Source organism: Rhinopithecus bieti, unplaced genomic scaffold, assembly GCF_001698545.2.
Source record: "Rhinopithecus bieti isolate Rb0 unplaced genomic scaffold, ASM169854v2 scaffold_6536, whole genome shotgun sequence".
Lineage (NCBI taxonomy): Eukaryota > Metazoa > Chordata > Mammalia > Primates > Cercopithecidae > Rhinopithecus > Rhinopithecus bieti.
In genome coordinates, this window is record NW_016805524.1 from 2875995 (window position 1) to 2890684 (window position 14690).

General features: G+C 41.7%; 1 protein-coding gene across 3 annotated transcripts in view; it reads right to left on the minus strand.

Moving 5' to 3' along the window:
* SULF1 (sulfatase 1) overlaps positions 1-14690 on the minus strand; it is a 199467-nt gene that overhangs the window by 83186 nt on the left and 101591 nt on the right. For all 3 annotated transcript variants that reach the window (XM_017872747.1, XM_017872745.1, XM_017872746.1), the window contains one exon: positions 3165-3404. In XM_017872747.1, coding sequence (XP_017728236.1) covers positions 3165-3404 — 240 coding nt within the window. The remainder of the gene's footprint in view (positions 1-3164; positions 3405-14690) is intronic.

Below are 14690 nucleotides of genomic sequence, written 5' to 3' on the forward strand. Positions count from 1 at the left end.
TTTTTTTTTTTTTTTTTTTTTTTTTTGAGACAGAGTCTCGCTTTGTTGCCCAGGCTGGAGTGCAATAGTGCGATCATGGCTCACTGCAATCTCTGCCTCCTGGGTGCAAGTGATTCTCCTGCCTCAGCCTCCTGAGTTGCTGGGATTACAAGCATGCACCAACACACCCGGCTAATTTCTGTATTTTCGGTAGAGATGGGGTTTCACTATTTTGGCCAGGCTCGAACTGCTGACCTCAGGTGATTCACCCATCTCAGCCTCCCAAAGTGCTGGGATTACAGGTGTGAACCACTGCACCCAGCCCCAATTTTTATTTTTTCTGATTTACTAATAGGCAAATCAATATTTGTTTTCCTGAGCCCATATTATCCTTTTCCTACTCTTTTTTTTTTTTTTTTTTTTTTTTTTTTGAGACAGAATCTCACTCTGTTGCCCAGGCTGGAGTACAGTGGTGCAATCTTGGCTCACTGCAAGCTCTGCCTCCCGGGTTCACGCTATTCTCCTGCCTCAGCCTCCTGAGTAGCTGGGACCACAGGCGCCTGCCACCACACCTGGCTAATTTTTTGTATTTTTAGTAGACGGGGTTTCACTGTGATAGCCAGGATGGTCTTGATCTCCTGACCTTGTGATCAGCCCGCCTTGGCCTCCCAAAGTGCTGGGATTACAGGCATGAGCCACCTCACCCGACCCCTTTTTCTACTCTTAACCAAGGTTTTGGAAAAGTCTTTATTTCCCTTAAAGAATTCCTTTTATTTTGGAGGATGACTCACTATAAATTGTATTATTACCTAAGTGTCTAAACCCTAGGGTAAAGGTTTAGAATCAGACTTAGCTTCCAGGAGCAAATCTATTCTTCCTGAAGAAGACATTGACTGAAACAAACTCCTTGGGCTGCACAAAATAGTGACAGCTCGTTGAGGTAACACATAAGCCTTCTGGTGTGCACACAGTTTCATCCCAGACCCAATTCTTGAGGTTTGATCAGCACACTGGAGAGAGCCCTGAAGACTAAGGTCCTGGTGCCCACTCTTCCCATTAGAACGTCAGTCAGATCTGCCACTTTGGTCACTTTATTCTTGTGGGTGTAAATTTGCTCCTCTAAAAATAAGGAAATGGAACTAAATTATCTTTGAGTTTTAGTTAAACTCTCTCAATCCCTCTTAGGGTGGATACAGCACAGTATGACCGAAGCAGGTACCAGGAAACATTATGCTTACAGGCAACTGAATTGTTTTCATCCCGGTGACTCGGTGAACTTTACAATGGATGGTGTTTCCATTTTTGCTCTTACTATCTGGATGCTGAGTTCTAAATATTCCACCTTTTCCTACAGCAAGCAGTTTGTACAGCAATCTTCACCTTGACTTTAACTAGTTCTACTCTTTGCTTCTGTTTGCCAGGATCCTTATGGGTCTGTAGCCTCTAACGTCTGTATCTCTGGAAGGCATTTTGGAATGAGGCAGGATAGAACCATTACATAAATAAATAAGACAATGAACAGAGGAACGACTTTGGAGTCAGATGTCCTGGGTTCATTCCATCACTGACTAGCTCATGACCATAGACAATTAGCCTTTCTGAGTCTCGGTTTTTTCATTAGTAACATGGGGAATTCCTTTCTTTCAAGATTGCCCTAGGAATTAGGTGAGATAATGGCAAAATCGAATTCCCTTGTTTCTTGCCCTTCCTAATTTAGCCCTGAAACAAGTTAGTAAACCCTAGTTGACTGCTCTAAGTCCTGGCAGGGCCCTGTCTCACCCTCAATCTCTATTTCTTATGACAAATGTCATCCACATCACTCTGGTTATGTGAGAGTCCCAATTGTTCCAGTTCCAAGTTTGCTACTAGGGATTACATTACAGGGAACCTGGGAGGTGAAAGGCACTGATTTCACACAACACTTCCCATAAACAAAACACAATTTGATGGTTAAAATCAGGAACCAGGTATTAGGGAACTGCCTCTGATTCTGTTTCTGAGCTGGTCACACAATGTTTGAAAGCTCCACCTCAGTTATAAAACAGAGCCAAGTACATCTGCCGTCTATGAACTCTACAGGGATGTTTGATGGATTTGCAAATTGCTTTAGAGTCCTCAGACGAAAGGTGCTATAAATTTAAATCACTAATGTGAGAAAACACACTCAGATAAGGCACTCTCTGTAACCTCTCTGTAACCTAGTTTCTTTCCTCAGCATAAGAAAACACCCTTGAGATGCACAGGATGAGCTGCTTCTTTGAGTCGAGATGTTGAGCTGTCTGCCGGTGACAGTGCTATCACATGCACGATCAATATTTTCATCCATAAATAACAAGTATTAAGTGCCCATAGGGCGCTCTGCAAAGAAGCAAATGGCCATATATTTCCTGAGTCCGGTGGGAAAAAATGAATTTCACTTGTAAAAGAGATGCAGGAGAATATTTATCTGAATTCCTTTACTTTTATCTTCAAAATAGAGAAACTGTAGCCCTGAAAGTCATTTGGACAAGCTTTAGTAATAACATATCTGATTCTTATGAATAACCCAGGTGATTCTGGAAAAATAAAAACAAGCAACAACCCATGTCTGCACTGTAGCCCTTCTATGAACAACATTGGGTCCTTTTATGAAGAAATGCTACAAAAACCCAAGGACATCATCTACATGCTGGGAGTATAGGGGGTAACACTACCGGAAGGAACTTTGCTTTTGTCTCAGAAAGACTGGCATGATGTTCACTACTCCTCTTGAAAGAAGTCCCCGATTTTCAAAAAACCAATTAAAAAAAACCTCTTCTTGCCCTGTGTAGGTTAAACAATAATAGGAGGTGTAGCAATTAGAATGCCTTCCTTTCCTGGAAGGTAGAAGTGAACATTTGAGACCTAAAAACGACCACAAGCTAAAGAAACTTTCCAAATCCTATTAAGTATGAATGAACAAATACATGAATCAATAAGGTACACATGATTGGTTTACCCATCAGTTATTTGTTAATTAATAAATAATAAATAATTTTGATCATTTACTGTGTCCCAGACCCTAGGGTAGATGTCAAGCAGTTTAAAAACACTTGATCCTTTTTTTAGGCACTTGTTGGAGCTTCATGCATTTCATTACACAACACTTCTTCCTGAGTCTAAGACATACTATGAGAGGTTCATGGGCTAGAAATGTCATCTCTCACCTGTTCTGTAGCCAGTGTTGTTAAGATATACAGCAAAAGTCCGAGGCTCATGCATGGCCTGCCACGAGGGTGAAGAGCAGTTCTCGTTGTTGGTGTAGACATTGTGATTGTGCACATACTTCCCGGTGAGCATGGAGGACCTTGACGGGCAGCACATGGGTGTAGTCACAAAGGCATTGATGAAGGTGGCCCCACCATGTTCCATAATCTTTCTTGTTTTGTTCATGACTTGCAGGGACCCTGAAAGGCACAGTGCCAGCGTTGTTTAGCAAAGTGCAGCACATGAATGCTCATTTCTATCGTGCCCTTCAGTGCCTCTGTTTCCCTGACTTATTCATTTCCTTTCTTAGCTTGAAGGAGTCTATAATTTGATCAGCTCTCATTTCTACAACAAAATTAAGCATTTGAGATCCTACCATCTCAAGTATTTTGCAGAATAATAAACATACTTCTCCCCTTTGTAATCACAAAGAAAAAAAATGCAGGCTAATCTGATAATTAAAGCTAGAATTTTAGATATGGAGCAGATTCAAAGGCCAGCATCCCATTGAAGATTACCAGAGAACAACAGCCTGATACAGAGAGCATCAAAACCCCCAGCCCAGCACAAATGCAATCTACTAGTGACATTGCTGCTAGATTACGAGTGTAGATTATTACTATAGCATTTTAATCATATGAAAGAAAAGAGAAAAAAATTTTCTTCACTATTAAGTCCCATCAAAATGCCGGTGTTTAACAATAATTAAAAAAATCTTCAATGCAAGTTGGTATCCTCTAGCAAGCTCACCAAATGTTTGCCAGTTTTTTCTATTAGGATAGCAATATCAATTTATATTTTGATCTATTTATGAACAATTTTTAAGGATAGGCTGTTTGCTTGTGAAAGAGCTATAATTCAATTGCACTCAAAAGTATTTGCATGACTGTAAAATATTCCATTTTAACTTTAAGGATGAAATGGTAACATAAGATTGCTGAGGAAGGAAAAAAAAAAAAACTATTTCGATTACTCTATCCAGCCAAACACTGCAGCTGAAACACATCCAAACACTGCAGAAAAGCACAGGCCAGAATTCAATAGTCTTTTCAGGACTCGTCAAGAAGCGCACTACAGAGTACTACAGCCAAGCCCATTGCATTTGAATCTTGGAGCCTCAGATTTCCAACAGGTCCCACTTCTTCCAAAGAAAGGAAGAAAGTCTATGTTTTCCAGCAAGGAAGGAAATCATAATGCAAACCAGGCAAGCATTCAGGGCAGAAGAGAAGCATGTAATAGTCCAAAATCCACAGTTAGTCCCGTGTCTTCATATACTAGCTTTTACCGTTCACATGACACATATGAGAACAGGAGGAAGGTTTCTAATTGGGTCTCATTAGAGCTCCCTAGCTCCCTAAAATATGCCTCAGTTAGGAGCAATCCTAACTGTTCTTTCTCTTCTGGTTGTCTTCAGGGGATCAAGTAACCTTTTGTAGTCAGTGAATAACATATCGTGAGTGCCTACTTCATGCAAAACATTCTATCAGCCTCAGCATTCTGGGCTGATCTCCCAAGTATAGCATAAACAAAAGAAATGGGAAATTTTCTGCTTCTGGTCTTCAGTAATAAACTCTCTAGACGAGAACCTACATAGAAAAATCACTTGGGGATATTTGCAAAGCAATGCACATGTAACAATGTGAATACAGCAGTAGCAGGGCATATAAAAATAGAGGGATCTTGGATTGAAGGCTTAATAGGAGTTCTGAAATGAGAGATGAGGACAGATGGAAAAAAAGGAGGAAGTAAATGTTGGATGGGTGAAGTATATCATTGGGGGATTGTAGCGAGTGACAAGTGTGATGCTCTAGAGGTGGGAAGAAACAAGTAGAGTGATGAGAACAACACATTGATTTCCTGGCATGAAGAGGAATATGGAGAATTCTCTTCATGAAATGTGGAAAGCAGATTTGGCAAATAGCTTGAAGGCTGGGCAGAGATACTGGATGTGATAGAATAGAAAAAATGAAGGTAGAGTTATGTTCTGTGTCAAAGTCATGAATGGCATGTTAAGAAAAAAGTCTTTGAAAGATGTTGCTGCTGCAGTGGATTGCAGATTGCAATGGATTGCAATTGCCTTCAGAGGCATTGCTGTTGCAGTGGTGGTGTGTGGATTGAGGAGGGCACAGCACTGTTGGTCCGCGAAGGGTACAGATGAGGTCGCTGAAGCTGTGTAGCCCTGAGGAGAGAAGAACTCGGATGACTATGCCTTTGACACAGAGCAACCCTAAGAAGCAGACCCAAGTGATGTGGTAATGCATGAGAAGGCTGGGAGTTGGCTAACACCTTGAAGTTTTTACCACGAGAAGAAAACTGGAAACCAATAGTTTCACTGATGGTGAAGAAGTAACTGAAAAGGAATATGCCTTATAGGAGATTTAAAAACCCCATTTTAGAAAAGTTGCATTTTATATTTGTGTTGGTTGATCACACAGCGGGAATATCCTGGAGATGAGCAGACGAACGGAAACGTAGAAGTGGAAAGAGAGTGAAAGGTGACTCTGAAGATGTCTGTCATGTCTCGTTGCTCCCCTTTAGATTTCTGCAGTTGTTAGTTACTGAGTATCTTGAATTTTGGGAAACCAGCAAACACTGTTGATGGCTTTTCATTGTCCAGTAGTCTCTTTCAAAGAACAAGCTCCCAGTTTCCTTTATGAGCCTTAGCTGAATTCAAATAAATGAAAAATGCAGCTGAGGCCATCATCCAAGGTTCTCAATGGCAGCACTGCAATTTCTAGTTTACAGACTCATTTAGACTACAAATATGGGACAGAGATAGAAATCTGATTTAAAGTCAAAATAATATGAAAACAGGGGCTAAAACTTATCCCAGTTCATCACTGGGATAAGTGCCCCAGCCAGGATTCTCCTCTCATTCTCACTATCACCCTTTTCTTAACTAACTGAGCTGATTGTGCAGGGGTGCCAACAATCCCTCCAAATGCCCTGGTTCCCACCAGTCCACAGTCAAGGGAACCAAGACAACACTGGATCCCCATAGGCACTGTTAACAGTACAGTTCCATCCACTGGGGTCCTTGAAAGTGGGAATCTTGGGCCAGGCTCGGTGGCTCATGCCTGTAATCCCAGCACTTTGGGAGGCCAAGTTGGGTGAATCACCTGAGGCGAGGAATTCAAGACCAGCCTGGCCAACATGGTGAAACCCTGTCTCTACTAAAAATATAAAAATCAGCCGGGCGTGGTGGTGGGCACCTGTAGACCCAGCTACTTGGGAGGCTGAGGTAGGAGAATTGTTTGAACCCGGGAGGTGGAGGTTGCAGTGAGCCAAGATCGTGCCACCACACTCCAGCCTGGGAGACAGAGTGAGACTCTGTCCCATAAAAGCAAAACAAAAAGTGGGAATCTGGTTTGAAGGTTCCCAGTAAAGAGATTCTGAGACAATGCTTGCCCAACTTTAAAAAATCACCTGAAGGGCATAGTAAGCCCCAGAATCCTATACCTACCCCAAGATACTGGTTTAGTAAGTCCAGGCTGGGGCCTGAGAATTTGTGTTTCTAACTAACCCTGGGCTGTTAGTTGCCTAACAGTGAATCTCACTGAAGCTGCCTCTCAGTGAATCTCACCTGGAGAAGTATTCTAGGTTGGACACAGAATCAGGGAAGCCTAGAGCTGGAAGAGACTGTAGTGAGTACCTCATTTTGAGTGATCTAGGTGGCTTAGATTACTGCCAAGATTGTAGGATATATTGTAGACAGGAAAAAGAAACATTGATTTTTTACTTACTCTCAGCGAGGCTCTCCTCTAAGTGCTTCACACGAGCAATTCATTCGATTCAGACAATAATCCTTTGTGGTGGGTGCTAGTAGCTATTATTCCTATATCACAGATAATGAAACAGAGGAGCAGAAGGCTAAATCATGCTGTGCCTAGGGCCATAGAGACCCTCAGTGGCAGAATCCAGAAGTAAATGCAGGCGGTCTGCCCAGAGACCATGCTCTTGAGCTCAATCTAGGCTGAGTGTTGGCTGTGACACTGACATTTTCAAGATGAGAAACAGAATTGATGCCTGCTTGCAGTCGCAATAGGTCTCTCTTTCTGAAGTCTCATCTTTCGATTCTTCTCGCATCTTAGAGGACAGACTGACTGGCATTAAAACCTGTCTCCTCCCCTCCCCTCAGGGCTGAAATGGTCTCAGTGGCTTAGGCACAGATGAGGCATGAGTGGGCCGTGCATCTGTCTGTCTTTAGCTGCTGACTGCCACTTTGGCGTTAATTGTTGCCTCTGATCTCTGTGGATTCTCTGGGTAGAGACAGATGACGGTGTGCAGGAATCTGAATCTCTTCGCTCCACTGTGTTAGTGTATATCAGTAAGGAAAGCATCGAGCACCTTTTTATGGCTGTGCAATGATTAATGTCAGTCAATAACACTGCCTTACTCTGTATATATTCCCACTGTGATTGTGCCATTGATTTTTTATTGGCAAACCTTACCAAAAATGATTCTGTAATAAAACTCATAGTTATTTATTCACAGCTGTTGAGAGCAGTGGACAGGACAATGTCTATCCGATAGGTGGAAGGGCTCAGTTTTGTTTTAAGCTGAAGCTCTTCACTTCTGTAGGTTTCAGGCCTTTGGTGCCTGAAATGCAAACGGTGCTGATTCTCAGTTATTAGAACAATTATTTCATAGGAATGATATGAATTGTGAAGCTGAACACTCATAACCAGATTCACAAGGCAGTGGTGAGGAGGATAAAAATGAGAAGGGAAAGAGCCCTAGACTTGAACATGTGGAAAACATTTGGATTTTGCCACAGATTAGCTTGAGCAAGTCATTTATCCTCCTTTGGTTTGCGTTTCTCATCTGTAAGATGGAGCTCCTAATAGCACTCCCCACTCCGACTAGTTTACAAGGTTGTTGCTGAGCAAGCGGCACGATGCCATCAAAGCACTTCCTACAAGGAGTGTGCCGACGTGGCTGTGGTTGCCCTATGTGCTCACCCCAACCCCATCACATTAGATTTTCTCCTGCCTCTTCCATCTTCTTTTCTGTAATCTACATCTGAAGTCCAAAAGCTGGAGGACAGAACAGAGGTCAACTACCTTTTCTATGCTGTAAGACCTAAAATGTTGATACTGCTTTTCAAATACAAATATCAATTCTTCCCCTGTATACACACACTGACTCCTCAGCCCAAGCAAAAAGCCCAACTTCATTGTTATTTTAAGTTGTCCCGTGAGGTGGGAGCCAGACACAAATGCTCTGAATTAGCGTGACTATGACTGTGTAGCTGGTGTGCATGCACTGCTGACTGGGCTGGCTTGATGAGAGGGAAGGTCCAGGCCACAGCCGAGTCCCAGGACTGCCAAGATACACTGTCCCAGTGCCCCAGTTCCAGGTTGGGACTGAGAACATCTGCCATTGCTCTTGCAGGATGGGGAGTGCTGTGATAGCCATCGGCTGTGGGCCAGGATGCTGAAGAGGTCAGTGGTGGCTGGGAGTGGGAAAAGTGCCACCCTTCAGGAATCCATTAAGATCCACCATGTTTGCAATGTTGGCACAGTCAAAAATCAAGGCTCCAGGAGTAGTGCTTTGGATGGAGTATGTGATAGGTTGTGGCTAGACAACCATAGTGAGGAATTTAAATCACTCTATATACTCCAACTGCTTGATTCCCAAAATCATTTCATACAGAATTATTTCATATAAAAATCATTTGTATGAAAAAGGATGGGAGAAAATGTCCCCCTAATTTGGATGACTTTGCTAAAATCACACAGAGATCCTGAATTACTTTATTGACATGTTTAAACTTTAAAGCAAAGTTTTACGTTTCCCGATACATATATCTTAGCATTTGAGTATGCAGTATTTTGTATTATTAAACATTAAAATTTTCATCAAACCTGTTTGTCATGTCCAGAGAAACTTGCAGAACCAGAAATTCAATAGTAAATATTGTCATTATCACTTACGGAAGTCCCAGACAGGTGGGATTCATATGTACCTGGCTTCCTGGAGAGATACTCCATGTGGATTACAGCATTCACAGTTCAATGAGTGACAACAACAAGCAAACCCAGCTCTTACTGATTGTGGAGGGGTGTTTGTCGATATCATTCTTTCATGATGAAGTAAGGCTAATGCTTTAAATATTTAAGTCGTTTGTATTAGATACTTCCCTGCCATTTTCACATGCCAACAGTTATTTTCATAGTAAGGTATGAAACATGAAACAGTGACATTTCCTATGTGAAAATGCCTGTATGATCTGTTGAATATTCTAATTCTAAAAGCATAAGCATCTAAAAAAAATAACAAAATTAAATGGTATTTTTTTTCTACCCAAACTGTGGAATTGGCAAGGAAAAAAAAAAAAAGATGTTTTTTAGCTAAAACCAAAGGGGGAAAAGCCAGTTGGGAGAACAAGGGAAAAAAGAGAAGATAATAAATTAGTCTGGAATGTTTCCAGGTCACTAAGACTCATTATTTCCTCCTGGCCCCTCCAAAAGAGGACAAGGCCATTAAAAGCTACTTACAGGAATGGAAGAAGTTAACATGCCTACAGGGCTACACAGATAAGGTAGGCAAGCAAAGGCAGCCAGGTATGAGAAAAGTCAGAGGACTTTTGGGTCTTTTCATTGTTTTACCTTTGATAGAGACATGGTTTATAGAGCTTTTCCTGACTATAAGAAAAACAGCAGTATGGTCAATGATAAATGGCACCCGTACCTTGGTGTAAGTATCGAGGGACAGCACAGTAATGGGGGATCCCAGTGTCCGAGAGCAGCTGCAGCTCCATTTCAAACATCTAAGTGATGACTGCTTCATGGGAATGCAAGCCTTCATTCTTTTGAATTTTCAAGAAATGTCAGAATCTGATTTTTTAATATGTTATATATATTTTAAAATATGATTTTTAAATATTGGCTTCATTCTGAAAAGTATGCTCATCAAACAACACACATCTGTGGGCTAGCTCTGGTCTGAATACCTGTGTTCTGGCTTCTGCTTTAAAGAAACAAAGTATCTCCATGTACTCATAGCTTCCTTCTACATATGATCTAAGAAAAACATCCGGCGAGTGTTACTGAGATGTTCCTGTCAGGCCAATTTCCTAGGAATGTAAGAAATGCCATATTGAGTCAGATCAATGGTATAATCTGCTCAATATTTTGTTTCTCAGAGTGGCACCAAGGGTCTTTTGGGAAAAATTTATAGCCCAATCTCTTTGACGCTAGTCTCAGAAAGTTAGAGGAGTCCCTCAAACACTTTTTGTTTTCTCCCTTCTGATTTATAAAATATTTCAAGTGCAGGGTATAACAGAATACATATACATCTCCTAGCTTTAACAAAACTTAACATGATTATATTCCTTCAGATATATAGTTTTTCAGTTTTGAAATAGAATGTGAATGTGCTGATGCTCTCGGTCATCACTTTTTCCCCAGTGGTAGCCATTATCCCGAACTTCATGTTGATCACTTCCATGCGTGTTTACTGAGCTTAAAAATTGTAAATCTTCCACTCATTATTCTAGCCTAAAACCCTGAAGTACTTACGGGTATAGGCACAACCTGAACAACTTCTTAAGTTGTGGGAAAAGCAAATTCAGAAGTAAGAGGACGATGGTTAAGTCATTTCATTTTCCACAGGCTGTTTCCTCCTGGGATGATGATCTTTGTCCTGCCCACCCAACTCAAGTGAGATGGCAGTATTCATTCACAATAATGTGAACAAAATGTTCTTTGGAAAAAGATAAAGTGTCATCCACATGCAAGGTTCTAGCACTTTTATTAATGAATTCCTTATGTATCTTACTCCCTTTACAGAGTAATAGTTTATTTGTCCTGAAAGTGAAGGGAAGGGCTCCTGCTCATGATGAACTAATGCTTTCCTCCCTGGCTTGATTTTATAAACTTTGATTATAGCCCTTGTCAGCCTTCATCTTTCTAGACAAACAGATAAGATTGTTTTATGCTTTCCCAATGAGAAAAGTATTCTATTAGAATTTTCATAATTGTTCTTCTAAGTCTTTTCTAAGTCTGTTATTTTCTTTTTGGAGGCACAGTAGCCAAAATTGCCTACAGCATTACAGGTGCAAAAAGGTTTGCATTAGGTGAAGATTTATTAAAGCACTTGGCAAAAACAATTGCACTGGAGTAAAAAACAAAACAAAACCTAACCATATCAAAGTGACAATGAGATACTTTATGCCCATCAGGATGGCTTCTATTAAAAACAAAACCAGAAAATAACAAGTGTGGGCATGGATGTGGAAAAATTATGACACTTATGCTCAGTTGGAGGGAACGTAACATGGTGAGTTGCTATGGAGAACAGTAAGGTGGTTCCTCAAAATAATAAAAATACAAGTATCATATGATCCAGCAATTCTACTTCTGGGTGTAGCTCCAAAATAACTAAAAGGAAGGTCTTGAAGAGCTCTTTGTACACCCATGTTCACAGCAGCATTATCCCCAATAGGGAAAAGGAGGAAGCAACTCAAATTTCCAACAGTGGATGAATCGGTAAAAAAAATGTGGTACATATATACAATGAAATGTTATTCAGCATTAAAAAGGAAGGACACTCTGACACATGTTACAACATGGATGAGCCTTGAGGACATGAAGGTAAGTAAAATAAGCCAGTCATAAAAAGATAAATGCTGTACGATTTCACCCACATGAGGTACATAGAGTAGCCAAATTCACAGAGACAGAAAGTAGAATGATAGCTGCCAGGATTGAGGGAGAGAGAAAGGGGAGTTGCTGTTTGATGGGCATAGGGTTTTACTTTTGTAAGATGAAAAGAGTTCTGGAGATGGGTTGCACGCCAGTATAAATGTGCTTAACGGTACTGAACCATACACCTAAAAACGGTTAAGATGATAAAAAACAAGACAAAACAACAAACACCCCAAATCTAGGGCAATAATGTTCTAGAAGGATTATGAGCATATTATAGAAAAATAAGGAAAAGTCTCCATCAAGCGGGCACCACTATGAAGAGCATGACTTTTCTGCCAGGAAAGGAGGTCTTCTCCGGACCTTCAACCCACAGTTCACTCCACTTCCTAGTCATTTTGTTTTGCCAGTGGCCCATCTTTTGCTTCTGTTCCCTCTCTCCCCAAACCTAGAATATTATTATGCATTTGCAGATTGCTTTCAGGAGGCACTGAATAACTATTTGTAGATGGCTGATTAACAGAAGGGATAGTGGTTAAATGCACAGCTGTGGAGACTCAGATCTAATACAGGTCTGGGTTTCACCATTTACTTGCTCATCACAAGCTACATGACTTCTCTAAGCCTCATTTTTCTCATACATAAATCAAAGAGAGAATAGTAACTACTTCCTAGAGTTGTTGTGAGGGTTAAATAAGCTAGTTCTTTTTTTTTTTTTTTTTTGAGATGGAGTCTCACTCTGTCTCCCAGGCTGGAGTGCAATGGTGTGATCTCGACTCACTGCAACCTCTGCCTCACCGGGTCAAGTGATTCTCCTGCCCCAGCCTCCTGAGTAGCTGGGATTACAGGTGCCCGCCACCATGCCTGGCTAATTTTGTATTTTAGTACAGACGGGGTTTCACCATGTTGGCCAGGCTGGTCTTGAACTCCTGACCTCAGGTGATTCGCCCGCCTCAGCCTCCCAAAGTGCTGGGATTATAGGCATGAGCCACCACGCCCAGCCAATGAGCTAGTTCTTAGCATGTTATCTGGCTAGAAAATCAAGGAAGGAGTTAAAGGCAAATATGTAGGAAACATCTGAGTGGACTGGACCAAGCCTGGTCTACAACCCTTCACCATGATATTTGCATGCCTTCAACACAAGGCAATACTTGGTAACTGCTCAGAAGATATTTACTGGATGAATAAATGAACTATAGGACAAGGCTGAAAATTTGAATTCTGTTAAAAAATAAAGTTATGAGCAATTTCTTAATATATTTTAAAGACAGTGCTGTATATTGAAGAGGTAGATCGTGATGAATACTTAATATTTATTTCGGGGAATTTTAGCTTGTTTAGAGCCTTATGGGTCCATTTCAAGTTAGTTTAGTGCCCACTATATTCCCAGGCACTAGGAGTGCATGAGGAGTGCAGCATAAAACACACCCTTGCTCTCTGGTTGATCTTGGTCAAGTGGAAGGGACAGGCATGGAGGGGCATGGTGGAATGTGCACCATGCTGGAGTCATGTTCTTGGGGTGCAAAGGAAAGTTCCATCAATGCTGCTGGAGGGGAGGGTGGTTTTGGTTTGGGAACACTAAGCCCATGACATGAACTGGGTTATGAAGAACAGGTAGGGTTTCTCCAGGTGGAGAACGAGGAAAAGGCAGAGGGGACGAGATGCGCAAAGGCATGGATAGAGGCAATGGGGGTGAAGCCACCAGACATCTTTGGGGAGACAGCAATTGTGTTTATGAGGTACAGAGTGAAAGTGGGGGAAAGGGAAACAGCCTTGGGGACAGGTAGGGGCCGCATGGCTCAGAACTCATTTGCCCACAGAGGAGAGGGGCTTACTCTCGTGGCAAAGGGAAACCGCAGAAGGGACTTAAGCAGAAAAGTGATCTGATCAGATGGATACTTGAAAGATAACTCTGGCAGTGGAGGGAAGGGTGGGCAAGAGAGGCCAAGACTAGAGGAGGCAGGCAGGCCAGGTGACAAACCGGTGAGGGAAAAACTGGGAGAGATGAGAAGATCCAGAGATCTCAGCTGTAGCAAAAGTGATGAATGGGTGAGATGATAAGGAAGGTGAGTTCAGGTGTGAGGTCAAACAGAGGGCAAGGATATGTTTAACATTGCAATCCTCATGCAGAGACTGTGCTATTAACATAATAGGTACTAAACTAACTTGAAATGGACCCACAAGGCTCTGAAAAAGCTAAAATAACTTGCTCTGTAAGTGAATGAAAACATTTAAACCATCACTTACATACATACTAACACCATATGTCCTAAATACATACTCATGTACTTGTGACACCTTTCATTTTGGCCTGTCGCCTGAAAATCAATACCCTTGTCAAAAAAAAAAAAAAAAGGGTTGGTTGACTCTGCAAATCAATTTCAACAATAATGACCTCTGCTGGCTTTTTAGCGCATTTGCTTCTAGCTGAACCCAAGGAATTAACTTTACTGGGGTCCCACTGTTTGGTTTCAAGTGGGAAACCAAAGTCCCCTTCCATGGAGACCAAGTGCCAGCATGGAGAGTTTTATCCTCAAGAACCTGAGCCGCAGGAGCTCTGTAAAGAAGCCCAGCATGCTCTGCTAGAAGATTCGACTCGCAGTCAGGTTGAATGTGATGGCTAAGCACAGCTGGGTGATGCCTGAGAGCAATGAATTTGAGTTCAGGAAAGGAACTGAGGAGCGGTAGTGACATCTTGTAGGGGCAAGCTTTCTATCGGCCTTGCACTAGGTGCACTAGAAGAATTGGCCCTCGGCTTATGAACAAGACCCTAGGGCTGGACCATTGAAGACAGTGAGAAGAGAAGAAACCCAATCAGATGATACAGAAGTTAAG